Source organism: Erpetoichthys calabaricus, chromosome 7 (genome assembly GCF_900747795.2).
Source record: "Erpetoichthys calabaricus chromosome 7, fErpCal1.3, whole genome shotgun sequence".
Taxonomy (NCBI): Eukaryota; Metazoa; Chordata; class Cladistia; order Polypteriformes; family Polypteridae; genus Erpetoichthys; species Erpetoichthys calabaricus.
The window spans coordinates 165,303,485-165,319,250 of NC_041400.2; the positions used below are offsets into that span (position 1 = coordinate 165,303,485).

Sequence of the window (15,766 nt, forward strand, 5' to 3'; positions counted from 1 at the left end):
TCTTTAAAGCTCGGTCAGAATATTATTCTACATTAATAGATAGCAATAATAAAAATCCTCGGGCACTGTTTAGAACAGTGACTAAATTAACAAATGGAAATTCAGATCAACAGTGCAAAATACCAACAGACATTAGCAGTACAGACTTTATTAACTTCTTCAATGAGAAAATTAAAAATATAAGATCCCAGATCTCAGCATCACAGTACAAACCAAATACTAGCTTAGCAGACCCTGTCTCACATTGCACTCAGCACTTTAGTAATTTTAATCCTGTAACTGAGCAGGAAGTCTTAAGTTTAATTTCTAAAATGAAGCCCACTACTTGTTCCCTAGATCCAGTGCCAACAAAACTAGTAAAAAGTGCAATGGATGCTCTTGCAGCGCCTATCCTAAACATTATCAATAGTTCATTATTGCATGGCACAGTACCAGATGCACTAAAAGTGTCAGTCATTAAACCATTACTTAAAAAGTCAGACCTTGACCCACATATACTAAATAATTATAGGCCTATTTCAAATTTACCGTTTCTCTCTAAAATACTAGAAAAAGTAGTCGCCAGTCAGCTTCAGACACACCTTATGCATTACAATTTATTTGAGAAATTCCAGTCTGGTTTTCGCACTGGTCATAGTACAGAAACGGCACTAACACGGGTTGTAAATGACATTCTGATATCCTCTGATGAAGGAAACTCAACTGTAATTATGTTGTTGGACTTAAGTGCAGCATTTGACACCATCGACCATTCTATTTTAATGCACAGGCTAGAAAATGATGTTGGGCTTACAGGCACCGTGCTCGCTTGGTTTAGTTCTTACTTATCAAATCAATTCCAATATGTACAGAAATGTGCTGACAGTACTCCATCATTATACACAGAAGTTCAATATGGTGTCCCGCAGGGCTCAGTAATGGGACCTTTACTGTTTTCACTTTACATGCTTCCACTGGGATCTATCATTAGGAAACATAATGTTAATTTTCACTCGTATGCAGATGACACCCAGTTATACCTTTCATTTAAATCAAATGAAGTTTCTCCAATGTTGTCTTTAATTAGTTGTGTTAGTGAATTAAAGGAGTGGATGAATAAGAACTACTTGTCTTTAAATACAGATAAAACAGAGATGTTAATTGTTGGAGGGAATGATGCTGATCACAATAATATTTTGTCATCATTTAACTCAGTGGGAATCCCAGTCAATTTTACTGAATCAGCCCGCAATCTAGGAGTTATCTTTGACTCTAGCATGTCATTTAAAGCGCATATTACAAAGTTGTCCAAAACATGTTTCTTCCATCTTAAAAATGTTAGGAAATTAAGGCACTTTTTAAATAAACAGGATTCTGAGAAACTAATTCATGCATTTATCTCTAGTAGGATTGACTACTGCAATGCGGTGTTCACTGGATGTTCAAACTGTTCTTTATACAGCCTCCAGTTAATCCAAAATGCGGCTGCGAGAATTATTACAAGAACAAGAAAATACGAACACATAACTCCAGTTCTTAAATCCTTACACTGGCTCCCGGTTAAGTTCAGGGCAGATTTCAAAATCCTTCTTTTAACATATAAATCATTAAATGGTCGAGGTCCGGCTTACTTGTCTGAACTTATCATGACTTACAAACCAGAGCGCACATTAAGATCTCAAGATGCCGGTCTGCTTATGATTCCAAGGATTAATAAAATAACAGTGGGGGGTCGAGCTTTTAGTTACAGGGCCCCTAAACCGTGGAATGGTCTGCCTGCTACTATAAGAGATGCCCCTTCGGTCTCAGCTTTTAAATCCCGGCTGAAGACTCACTACTTCAGTTTAGCATATCCTGACTAGAGCTGCTGATTAACTGTACAGACTGCATCTCTGTTGTTAGTCATTAGCACTTAAACATAAGTAACATGACAGTTATAATTGTATACTAACCCTCACTTATTCTGTTTTTCGTCTTGGTACTCAAATGTGGCACTTGGTGCCATGGCCCACCTGCCAAGTTGTTTTGCCTGCCTAAGGAAAAGTCATCCCAGATGGAGGATCGCAGGAATCGTGGGGTAGAGGGGTCCTTTCATCGGATTGGCTGGCCCAGCACTGTTTCAGCTGTGGAATGGCCAAATGGGGGAGGCAGCTTGAAGGATGAGGTCTCCAGGACTCTATACAAATACAAATCTTATTATGGGATATATCATTTACTGTTTAATTCTACTCTGTACTTCTAAAATTTATATTTTTTATTTCCTACTATATTGAGAAATTGTTCTGTGTACTGTACTGTATTGTATTGTATTGACCCCCTTCTTTTGACACCCACTGCATGCCCAATCTACCTGGAAAGGGGTCTCTCTTTGAACTGCCTTTCCCAAGGTTTCTTCCATTTTTCCCTACTAGGTTTTTTTTGGGAGTTTTTCCTTGTCTTCTTAGAGAGTCAAGGCTGGGGGGCTGTCAAGAGGCAGGGCCTGTTAAAGCCCATTGCGGCACTTCCTGTGTGATTTTGGGCTATACAAAAAATAAACTGTATTGTATTGTATTGTAAGTGACTGCTTTAGGATCATGTAGTAAATCACTGTATAAAATGCACCCCATAGCCTTAAACATTAGAATATTAGAACAATCTAGGTGAGAGCAGGCATTCAGTCAACAAAGCTCAACAGTCCATTCCACTTAAATCTTGTAAAATAACATCACGTCCAGTACAGAAAATCCCTAAAGTCCTGCTGTCCACCACACAACTTGGTAGCTTATTCCATATGTTTATTTTTCCCTGTGTAAAGAAAAGCTTCCTAATGTTTGTGTGAAATTTACCCTTAACAAGTTTCCAACTGTGTCCCCGTGTTCTTGATGAGCTCATTTTAAAGTAACAGTCTCGATCCACTGGACTAATTCCCTTCATAATTTTAAACACTTCAGTCATGTCACCTCTTAATCTAATTTTACCTGAACTGAACAGACCAGATCTTTTAATCTTTCCTCATAACTCATCCCTTGTAGCCTTGGAATCATCTTAGTTGCTCTTCTCTGGACTTTTTCCAGCACTGCTCTGTCCTTTTTGTAGCTTTGAGACCAAAACTGTACAAAATACTCCAAATGAGGTCTCACTAGTGTGTTATAAAGTTTGAGCAGCACCACTTTGTGGATGTAAGGCCTCATTATTTTAATAATCTGTAATCTGTAAACTATAATCTACTGTTTTGCAGAGGATTCAGACACTCTGATTATGACACCATTTAGTAAAACTCCATATTATGATAAGCATTTTTCAGTTCAGTCTTTGTTTTGCTAATAGGAAACACATTAGTGGTGGCATGGAGGCATGGACAACAGCACCAATGCACCATTGCCTCACAGCTCCAGTAGCTTTGGCTCAGTACACTGGCCTGGTAACTCTATGGTTTATTATACCTGAGTTTAGATTGTTTTTTCTGCAAGTATTCAGGAATTCCTCTCCTAATCAAAAGTCGAACAAGTTAGGTCAAATGTAGACTCCAATATGGCCCAATGTGACTGAGAGTGTGTATACTCTACAAATGGATTTTTAGAGGTATGCTGGTTACCCCCCTCATCCCAAAGATGTGTACGTTGTTTGATTGGTGTCTTTTAATTGGCCCTGTGAGAGTGAGTGTGGAGTGTGGATATGTTAGTCAGTGTGTCCTGTGATGGAAGGGCATCTTGTCCCAGGCTAGATCATACCAGGATAGGCTAAGACACACTATGACTAATCACAGGAATATGTCCATCCACCTAGTATCACACCAGCTTAACCAAGTTTGGTGTCACACTGACCAAAACCTCAACAGAATCTAACAGTAGAAACTGAGACTCCATTTTTTTTGATCACTGTTAAGCTGTGCTTGAAGATATTGTGCTGTGAGGCACCTACCATGCAAGCTGGTGACCCTCAGAAACTTGTCTTCTGATTGGGTTGTGACTTTGGGTCTGCCAGATCTCTTCCTATCAGAGTATCCTCTGGATCCAGTTGACTTTGGATTGTGTAGGACAACACTGTACTCACAGACACTTTGATTTTTTTTGCAGTTTTTCTAAATGAAAGACCTTCATTTGTTAATTGCTCTTTTCCTGTGTCATGCACGTGCACATGGGGAGCAGTTTAAGGACCCGACACACACCGCGACAAGTCGTGCCAGGGGACATCGACAGCGTACTAACCTCTTTCTCTTTATTTCCTCAGAAAGAAAGAGGCTCCGCCGTCATAATACCGCCTGGATGATCCAAAGACCCACAACACTTCCGGGTTCCTTTGTTCCCTCTGGTCCCCATGTGATGACGTCAGCTACCCATCCTACACCACAATTTTCCCAGCAACCCACTGTTTAATTTCCGGTCTGTCCCCATAAATTGTCCGTCTTCCCCTCCTTCTATGTCTTTTGAGTTATTTGGAACTATTGACCTAGCGCTTTTTTTTACAGTATACGGGGCTATAAACCCCAAACCTTTATACGTCTGTGTTTATTTCTTACACCTATCATTATCACTGTAATATTGTCCAAGTAGTACTTCACAGGGTATACTAACACGGTCTGTTCCAACTCTGCTTTAAGAAAGACGGAGGGTTTTTAAGTAATCAATAGAAGTTGGGACACCTATGCAAATTGTTTGCTTCAACTTGCAATACTTAATTTACTTTGGTGTAGAACATCTATAAGTTGTAACTTATTAGTTGTTCCCTGAAGAAGTCCCATTTGTAATATTCTGAAATTTCATTTTTGTCAGTTTTTGCTAAACTAAACTTTAAATTTAAATCTCTTATAGTGTACTGCATTTCATTCATTGCGTTTCTACTGATTAAATTTGAAGAAATACTGGAAAACTGAGGTGTTCTAAAACCTTTGACGGTAGTGTCTATCAGGCCAATTGACCCAACATGCATGATTTGAGAATGTTGGGAAAACACACAGATACAGTGAGATCTTGCAAACTCCTGACAGACAGGCTGGAATTTCTACCCAGGTTAGTCATTGGTCTAGCATGCCACTCCCTAGAATATGTAGGCTCAGGAAATTAACATATATAAGTTATGAAAATCTAAAAGCAAAAGTTGCCTAAGCGTTCAGGCCATTCATGCAGCATTTTAAAATAACAAGTTACCTTTTTCCTTGTATTGTCTGGGAGCTAATGAAACTTCCGATCCCCAACGTGAAGTTGCTCGAGAAGTAACAGAATAGGCTTCAACATCCTGTTGACAAGAACAATGCAAACTGAAAGCAAGGTCATATTAAAATTAATAATATACTACAAGAAAGAATTTTATTACCATAACATAATGTGCAAATAGTTATCATAAGATGATTTTGAGAGGAAGCTTTTTCTGCAATTTCTATTATATAGAAACAGTTATGTTCCACAAAAAGTTGGACTATGAACTGGTTAATGAATAGAAAACAAAGAGTATCATCAGTGGTTCCCATGTTCTCTCCGAAAAGCCCCCCTCAGGTTGCAGATCTTTGTTCCAAACAGTTTCACAATTCATAATTAATTTTACCTGTAATCTCACTTTTTAATTAGCTGGTCTTTTTCTTGTCTTATTCTGAATTTAGAAAAGAGTAGTAGTGTGAGATTTTCATTTTGAAATGTTTGTTTTTTTTCCATTTTTTCAGTTCTTATCTCTCTTTTCACCTTTTTCTGTAGAGTTTACCATTAATTGTATCCTATTAAAAACAACAAAGACCAGAGTAGATAACAGGACAAACAGAACTGAATGATAAAAGGCTACAATTACATGATTATCAGACCCACTAGTGAGTCCATTACTAATGACGACTTAAGCAACCAGAACATTTGGAAAAAAAATGAATACCACAATGACGATGATCAAAAATATTTAACAACCAGTAACTGGTGTCACACATGTGCAAGTAGGGGGACATTGTGTGGACTAAGTAAAGGTAATTCCACGCCAGGGCAGGGGAGGGCGGGGTGCACTAAACCTTTTCCTGTTGTCTCTACAGACCAGCCGCGGGAAAACCTATCTGAGTCAGTGATGACACTTCCAGTTCTGGTGCCCAGACAAATGTCATTTCTTCGTTCCAGCACCCAGAAGAACGTCACTTCCGGTTCGGGCACCCAGAAGAATGTCACTTCCGGTTCCGGCGCACAGACTGATGTCAGAAGGACATCACATCCAGTTATCTGACATCACGTCCGGTCTGATCATTTAAAGCCACCATCTTTCCTAATTCTCATCAGTTCGATCTTGGACTCAGTGCTATCAACAGCTCTTTATAACTTAAAAAACCATTTGCAGCCAGGAATATTATACGGGTGGCTGCCCCAAACCTTTTTATGTGTGTCGAGTCTGTTCATTTTCACACTGGTCTCCATGCAACATGCATACACAGATAAGCCACAACATTAAAACCACTGACAGGTGAAGTGAATAACAATGGCACCTGTCAAGGGGTGGGATGGATTAGGCAGCAAGTGAACAGTCAGTTCTTGAAGGTGATGTTTTGGAAGCAGGAAAAATGGCTAAGCGTAAGGCTCTGAGCAACTTTGATAAGGCTCAAATTGTGATGGCTAGGCAACTGGGTCAGAGCATCTCGAAAACGGTAGGTCTTGTGGGGTGTTCCCGGTATGCAGAGGTTAATACCCACCTGAAGTGGTCCAACTGGTTAACTGGTGACTGGGTCATGGGCGCCCAAGGCTCAATGATGTGTGGTGTGAGTGGAGGTTAGCTCATCTGGTCCGAGCCTACAAAAGAGCTGCTATAGAGCTGCTGAAAATGTAATGCTAGACATGAGAGAAAGGCGAAAGAACACACAGTGCATCATAGCCTGAGGATGGCGGGTGTGTGTGCATCATTTACCTAGGAAAAAGATGTCAGCTGGTTGCACTATGGGAAGAAGACAAACCTGCAAAGGCAGTGTTATGCTCTGTGTAGTGTTCTGCTGGGAAACCTTGGGTCCTGACACTAATGTAGATGTTACTTTGACACGTACCCCCTACCTAAAAAGTGTTGCAGGCCACATACATCCCTTCATGGCAGTGCTATTCCCTGATGGCAGTGGCCTCTTTCAGCAGGACAATGCCCTCTGCCACACTGTAAAACTTGTTCAGGAATGGTTTGAGTAACATAGCACAGAGTTCAAGGTGTTGCTTTTCTGGCATGTGCATATTCTCACATTCAAATACACGTAAAGTTTTACAAATGAGGTCCCTGGTCATACCATTAAGTTTAGTTGCATTCCTGTGCTAACCTTAACTAACAGCATTGACAGCTAAATGGCAAGAATTAACTTCATGGCCGTTTTCACTTGTCTATTGATGACTAGTGATTTCTTACAAATGAGCAGATAAGTGAATATGTCACTGAAGTAATCACTCCTATTCAACATTAATTGTTGTTTACATTTTGATACAATTAAAGGTAAACCGTACAGAAAATGGGAAATGAAAAAGAAAATGCAAAGTCAGCTTAAGCATTTAGTGCTTTGGCAAAACTATAAATATTGCAGAATTTCTTAGGATAAAAGGTGAATAAAAGAGAATAAAAAAGGACAGCCCACTAAACAGTGGCATCAATTAAAAGTAAGAATGATGTTCGGAGTGAGTCTCCCAGAGCTGTATTTGGGAGCTAGTGGTTTAGACTAATCCCCAACTAGTCTTCCTTTCTAACAATACAATAAATTAATTTCATTACTTTGAATGAGATGGCTTTACTTAATTATATATATATAATATTATATATATTGTGATGGAACAAGGAGTGTCAGCAAGCCCCAAACCCCCAAACACAAACACACAGTGACTTCCGGGTTCAAATAATGGAAGGTTCATTAAACCACTTCTTCAACAAAGTTGCAAAATTGCACAAAGACACAAGTTGTCTTTCTCCACAATACCCTTCTCTCACTAACACCGCACTGCCCTCCTCCAACCGAGCGTTGCTCCACGTCCTCCCGGCTCCAACTCGCCTGGATAAGGGAGTGTGGTCCCTTTCATCACAGACCCGGGAGTACTTCTGGTGCCAGGGCGATTGCCCGATGGAAGCACTTCTGGGTCATGTGAAAGTTCATTATAACAAGGAACTTGCCTCCCTGCAGCGCCCTCTTGTGGCACCCAGTGACCCCAGCAGGACTGCTCTGCCGGACTACATCTCCTGGCATGCCCTGCTGGCTACCTACTGGGCACTGATATCCAGGACTGCAGCCTTCTAGCGTGCTGGAGGAATAAAAAAAAAAAACCCTGCGACATCTTCTCTTTTCAGTGGAGTGTCCAGCCATCCCTTTTGGTAACTTCCTTACAGGTCTGATCCCTTTCTCCTCCCTGGCCAGGATGCCTATCTGCCTGTTAGAAGCCCCCTCATCCGGGTAAGGAACCATTTCCTCTTCTGGCCGGGATGCTCGTCAAGCCGATGTGGTATGTACAATATATATACAGTATATTGTAATGGACGCTAAGGATGGATTGGCTTTCTGGCCAGGATGATTCAAGGTCCTTAATCTGCTGGGAGGCCAGTGTAGTGGACAGACAGAGGAAGACTATTTACCTGGACTATTTGCTGCCACAACACATCAGGTGGGAGTCCTCCTGAGCTACAGTGCTGACTTGAATGCCTGCAGGGCTAGCTGGGAGTTGTTGTCCAGTGACGTAGCCCTTTGGTGCTCCATCAGTGCCACCAGAGGGAGCTGCAGGGACAAATCGTCCCCAGTTTAGAGAACCTCTGCCTGATCTGGAAGTTCCTCCAGCTGGTAGTCTTGTTACTGGAACTTCTTCTGGGTCTGGCATAAAAGGAGGCTCTCCTCCAATCCAAACCATTAATTGAACTTGAACTTACAGTATATTGGTGTCACTGTGTTGAAGGGGTTGGTGCTCAGTCACAAAAATGTCAGAAAAGAGTAAAGATATTGTGAGCGTGTTAAAAATTTGTCTTCTAAAATTTGTCAGAAATGTCTCATTATAGTTTAAAATTTGCTTGATTAATGGGACATTCTGTTACAGTGCTAAAGCAACAGTAAAGGATTTATCCAGTTTGCTTTGGTTCTGATGTCTTATAGTTTAAAATATCACTGTCTGGTTCTTCCGTACATTCATATTCATTCAAATCTCACTCCTAAACTGGGGGCACAACTATAGAAGTAGAAACAGGAATTAGGGGTGCATCAGGTAAGTTAATCTGTATTTTCTATTAAATACAAGTTCTTTATTTGAGTATATTTTTGTTTATTACTGCCCTAAAGAGTGCTGCATGTTGGCTGGGCATGCAAGTAAGAATTTCATTGTCCTCTGTACATATGACAGCACGACTTTTAGTATTACATACATTTTAGTATAATACATTCTTAGATGATGTATTATGTTCTTTTTTCTTTCTTTACTTTATGATTCTGTTGTTTAACATTTACAAAAACACAGTTTAAACCTGGTTTTAAAGCACCATCAGATATATTAACACCAAACTACTCAGTGCTAAAAGCTCAAACAGATCATAACTGACAGTAGGGAAATGTCCAGGTTCTTAGGCAAGTGGAAGCTGTAAATACTACAACAAAGATCAGGTTTTTAAACTCCACTGACAGTGCCTGAAATGATGAGCTTTTATCAAAATTATTTCAAATAATATTAAGAATAATTCATGTTTACCTGGTACTCTGGATATACAGTATTTGAATGCATCCTGCTGCTGTGGCAAACTCTCTGAATAATAAATTATTTGAGTGAAAGCAAACAAATGCCATTGAAATTTGAACTACCTGTGTTACTTCTCTTTAATTTTACTGAGTGTATTGACCAATGGACAACAACAGTGCCGTTGCTTGGTTTGTGGTTAGGCAACAGCCAGTCTACTTTAAGTGTTGTGCAAGCATGTAAGAAAAGCGTTATTTATAGTCTTTAAATACAAATGCTATCTATTATTCCAAAGACCTCACATTCCATTGTTCAGTGTAATTTAAAACTCTCCTGTATGGCTTTTTCATTTCAGTAGGAGTCCATGAAGAATGAGGAACAACACAATAATGAGTAGCTGTGTGTATTTGGTTGTAGTCAGCTGAGCTCCATACAATAAAATAATACTGTGTCACATTTTAAAGAAATGCAAACGTTTTGAATAAAAACACTCCAATGTGAATTTAAACAAAATTCATATGCTAGAGCAATTTAGCTTAGACATAAACTACCCTCTAACAAATATTTCTGATCATTTTTAATTGAGATTATATTAAGAGGTGACACAGATGGCCCTCCACAAGAGTCTTCTCATAAGAGCACTAAGGTTGTATGTGTCACGATGCTGCAAGGTCAGCTCATTTCACTTTGGAGCACCTGAGGTCAAACCGTTTTCAAGAAGTATCCTCTCTTTGCTGCGAAGATCACTTTGTGATCACATTTGACTGCCTTTTGCCGATCAATACTAATGGTGAATTATCATCTGAACATTTCACATTTCACCACTGGTTAGTATTCCGTTGCTTGTGTTTTATAAACTATTGCACATGCCAGGAATAATGTCATGTTTATATGCTGCATTTGGATGATGTTATCCTGCTCTGTCAAGTTCATGATAATGACAGATACATGAAAAATGCAGTGTGATCCTCTATCTATCTATCTATCTATCTATCTATCTATCTATCTATCTATCTATCTATCTATCTATCTATCTATCTATCTATCTATCCCTGAGGGCAAATTCACTAATTAAAGCAGCAACACAGAAAACAAACTTGCCATTCAAAACAGTAAAAACAAAGTGCAAAATATTATATAAGTACAAGACCCTGAACTACAGCATTGTAATGCCTCTGAGTCCAGACTTCAGAGGGATGCACTCCCCCGGTGTTGGCAGACTGTCTGAGGGGGTGGGAATAGCAGGAGAAGCCAGCTATAAAGCAGCTTTGTGTACGGAAGGTTGCCGGTTCGAATCCCATAAATGCCAATAGAGACTCTGCTCTGTTGGGCCCTTGAGCAAGGCCCTTAACCTGCAATTGCTGAGCGCTTTGAGTAGTGAGAAAAGCATTATATAAATGCAAAGAATTATTATTATTAATTAGATCAGACGTGTCTCCCAGCGGCTGAAACCCTTCGGCTCAGATGCTTGGCCACTGCTAAGTCTCAGATTGGACCCTTGGCTTGGGTTAGCTCATACAGAGATGGGGAAATAGCGTGGTATATGGGTCATCTCTGACCCCTGGTGAGGAAGAGCCATATGGTGTTTAGGAGCACCAGAAGGGACAAAGCAGCTTGGAGCGCATGTCGGTGCTGAACGTCCAAGCAGTGGGCAGAAACAGCACTGAAGAAGCCTAAGATTTTTTTAAGGGCCACTTACCAGCATTTGGCATTAAATGGCTACTTCCATTCCTCCATCTCCCCCATCCATGGGTTGTTACATTGGTGTTAGTAGTGGGATAGAACAGACTAACGACCCCGATACTGAGGACTGATTTTGTGCTAATGGTGGTGGACCTCTCAATCATTCTTAAAATACCTTGCTTCAGGCAGGGCAGACCTGATGTCTGTAATGACCTGCTGAATGGAGTTTGTGTTAAACCTCAAAATCGAGATTTTTGAAGGAGAGGGCAGTATAACACCTCTGGTTCACTACCTTAGAAGGAACAAAGCAGGTGGGAGCTGCTGGTCATCAGTTACCACCTCAAGACTGCATACCAACAAAGCGGGTATTACTGATAGTGAACCAAGCTGAACAGAGATGCAGTGCTGAATAGATGGACCAGCTGGGATAACAAGATGGTGCATCTTTGCCAGGTTGAAAAGAAGATGTTGTTCCTGCATACATGTTGCAATGTCAATGTGATGTAGTCCTCTTGAAGGAATGACAGTTATAACTGTGTATCATTAGCATGGCTCTCACAGGAGAAGCCACTGGACTGGATGATAGGGACTAGAGACAAGGGCCCAACAAGCCAGAAATATTTGAGTTGATTTCAGCCATCACTGTTCTTTGCTGAAAATGTTGCTTCTTTTGAATTTAACACCAAAATATCATAAAGTTCATCATAAAAACATAAACCCCTACCAACTGCTCTTTCAAGGAGAACTTAATTTTGATATTCTAGGCATGGAATCCAAAATGATAAAACAGCAGATTTTTTTTAGAAACCTTGTGCAGGACCACAAGAAAGTTGCCTGATTAACTTGACAGCAAGATTAGTGTGAAAATAGCCATTTCAGTTTTAACTTTATATCTTTCTCATTTACTCAGGTGTTTTCAATCGTCTGGCCACATTACACCAAACCATCAGGGATAACCTATTAATTGCTTATTGTTAGAAATGAAGGCACAGACTATTTTGATCAGATAATTGATGTGTACATTGATGAGCCAAAGCATTATGACTACTCCCATATGATGCAAATGATGTTGACTATCTGGTAACAACTGTGCATATCCAGGTCAGAGATGCATTGGATGGTAAGCCGACATTAGATACTGTACTTAAATTCAACATGTTGAATACAAAAAAACATGGGAAAGTTTAAAGACCTGAGTGCTTTTGATAAGGACTGCATTGTTATGGTCAAATGATTGAGTCAGAGCATTTTTGAAAAGGCAAGGCTTGCGGGATGCTAACGGTTAGCCATGGTGAATACCTACCAACAGTGGTCCAAAGAGGTAAAACCACGAACTGCTGACAGTGTGCTGGGCAGCCAAAACTCACTAATGAAAAAGGATAACAAAAGACATTCCACCTGGTACACAAAAACAGAAGGGCTACTGTAGCACAAATCACACATAAAATGTATTGATGGTGTGATATTGGCGCCGACCCGACACAGACTGACAATGGAGTCATGTGTTAAATAAACAAAAGAACTTTTAATTTCTTCTTCACCTGTGGGGAGCATCTTCCCCGTGAACCCCACAGGCACAACACAGTCCCAAAAGACAAAGAAAAATCACCCCAAATCACACTCTTCTTTCCACTCTTCCCAGGGCAGCTTCCTCCTCCTCCTCCTGACCCTGGCGCCCCGAGTAGTGGCTGCAGGCTCCTCCTATAGCCCACCTGGAAGTGCTGCAGGTGCTCGTTGACCTACTTCTGGCTGCACTTCCGGGTGTGGCTACGCTCCCGCCCAGGCGGGGTCGTTAAGCCGTGCAGCTCTATGCAGCTCCCCCTGGTGGAGGCCACGGAGCCCAACCAAGATGAGCTCTGGTGTTCCATGAAAGCAGCCCTAATGGAACCCAGGGGGGCTGCCAACAAAGGTTCCGAGGGACGTAGCGTGGCTCCCATGGCTGCTCCCCCGGATCTAGTGACAAAGGGGTGTTCCGGCCGGGCATAGGTCCCGGCCGTCCGCCACAATGGTTAGGGGAGGAATGTGTCATGACACACAGTACATCAAACCCTACTGAACAGCTAGCTGCAGATCAGTCAGAGTGCCAATGCTAACCCCTAAGCATCATTGTAAGCGAATACAATGGGCACACAAACGTTGGATCTGGACTTTGGATCAATGGAAGAAGGTCACCTAGTCTGCTAAATCCTGTTTACGGTTTCATCATGTAGATGACAGGGTACACATGCATAGTTTACAACAATGACAACATTTATTTATATAGCATGTGTTCATACAAAGAATGTAGCTAAAAAGTACTTTACAAAATGAAATAAAAAGAAGTTAATATAAAACATAAATAATCAAGATTAGACAATAATATTATACAGTACGTAACAAAGAAAAAAGGTAAGTTTTAAACAAAATCTGCAGGGGTTCTAAGGGCAAAAGACCACCCAGTCCCATCTGGGCATTCTACCTAACACAGATGTTCTAAATCAGTCCTTATGGTTTTCAGGGGAAAGAAATGGCACCAGGATGCATGGTGGGAAGAAAACAAGCTGATGGAGAGAGGGTGTGCTTTGGGCAATGCTCTGCTCAGAAACTCTGGGTCTCGGTATTCATGTGAATGTTAATTTGACATACCATCTAACTAAACTTCATTTCAGACCAGATACAGCCTTACAAGACAATGGCAATGAAAGTGGCATATTTAAGCGGAATAATGTGCTCCGCCACAATAGTTTTAAGGAACATGATGAAGAGTTCAAAGTGTTGCCCTGGCCTCTAGATTACTCAGATCTCAATTTAATCAAGCATCTATGGAATGTCTTGGAGCAACAAGTCTGATCCACAGTGGCTCCACCTCATAACTTAAAGGAGTCAGAGATCTGCTACTAATGTCCTTGAGCCAGAGACCACAAGGCATTTTCAGAGGTCTTGTACAGTCCATGCCTCAGCAGGTCAGAGGTGTTTCAGTGGCACATAGAGGAGCAACAGCATATTAGACAGGTGGTCATATCATTTTGGCTCATGGACACTATGAAGAAGATGGCAAGGCTGTTGGTCCAGATGACACACCTGTCGAAGCATGGAGGTGTTTACCAGAGATGTCAGTGGAGTTTTTAACCAGCTTGTTTAGGTAAATTTTGGAAATTGACAAGATGCCAGAGGAGTGGAGAAAAAGTGTAGTGGTACAGATTTTTAAGAATAAGAGGGATGTGCAGAGCTGTTGTAACTACAGTGGAACAAAATTGATGAGCCAGAGCATGAAGTTATGGGAAAGAGTAGAGGAAGCTAGGTTAAGAAGGGAGGTGATGATTAGTGAGCAGCAGTATGGTTTCATGCCAGGAAACAGCACCACAGATATTTGCTCTGAGGGTGTTGATGGAGAAGTATAGAGAACGCCACAAGGAGTTGTATTGTGTCTTTGTGGACTTAGAGAAAATACATGACAAGGTGCCTAGAGAGGAGTTGTGGTATTGTATGAGGAAGTCAGGATTGGCAGAGAAATATGTAAAAGTTGTACAGAGTGGAAGTGTGACAGTGGCGAGGTCTGCAGTAGAAGTGACAGATGCGTTCAAGGTGGAGGTGGGATTACATCAGGGATCGGCTCTGAGCCTTTTCTCATTTGCAATGGTGATGGACAGGTTGACAGACGAGATTAGACAGGAGTCCCTGTGGACTATGATGTTTGCGGATGACATAACAAGAGTAGTGAGCAGATTCAGGAGACCCTGGAGAGGTACAGATATTCTCTAGAGGGGAGAGGAAAGAAGGTCAGTAAGAACAAGACAGAATACATCTATGTGAATGAGAGGAAGGTCAGTGCAATGGTGAGGGTGCAGGGAGTAGAGTTGGCGAAGGTGGGCTAGTTTAAATAATACTTGAGATCAACAGTACAGAGTAATTGAGAGTGGGGAAGAGAGGTGAAAAAGAGAGTGCACGCAGGGTGGAGTAGAGTATTAGGAGTGCTTTGTCACAGTCGGGTACCTGCAAGAGTGAAAGGGAAGGTCTATAAGATGGTAGTCAGACCAGCTATGTTATATGGGTTGGAGACGGTGGCACTAATGAAAAGACAGGAGACTATGATGGAGGTGGCAGAGTTAAAGATGCTAAGATTTGCATTGGATGTGACAAGGATGGATAGGATTAGAAATGAGTCCATTAGAGGGTCAGCTCAAGTTGGATGGTTTGGAGACAATGCCAGAGAGGAGAAATTGCATTGGTTTGGACATGTGCAACGGACGAATGCTGGGTATATTGGGAGAAGCATGCTAAGGACAGAGCTGCTAAGCAAGAGGAAAAGATGAAGGCCTAAGAGAAGGTTTATGGATGTGGTGAGAAAGGACATGCAGGTGATGGGTGTGACACAGCAAGTTGCAGAGGACAGGAGAATATGGAAAAAGATGATCCACTTTCAGGAGCAGCCGAAAGACGAAGAAGAAGTTTATACCTTACAGCCACATCATCATCTGATTGAAATAAAACCACTTTCTACCATTTACTAAAAAAACAAA

The 15,766-nt window shown here is 41.1% G+C and overlaps 1 protein-coding gene across 2 annotated transcripts in view; it reads right to left on the reverse strand.

Moving 5' to 3' along the window:
- Positions 1–9,724, reverse strand: part of LOC114654178 (low-density lipoprotein receptor class A domain-containing protein 1-like) — a 29,692-nt gene extending 19,968 nt beyond the window's left edge. For both annotated transcript variants that reach the window (XM_051929562.1, XM_051929561.1), the window contains exons 1-2: positions 9,600–9,724; positions 5,106–5,193 (exon numbers count right to left, since the gene is read on the reverse strand). In XM_051929562.1, coding sequence (XP_051785522.1) covers positions 5,106–5,193; positions 9,600–9,632 — 121 coding nt within the window. In that variant the 5' untranslated portion in view covers positions 9,633–9,724. The remainder of the gene's footprint in view (positions 1–5,105; positions 5,194–9,599) is intronic.
- Positions 9,725–15,766: the final 6,042 nt, after the last annotated feature.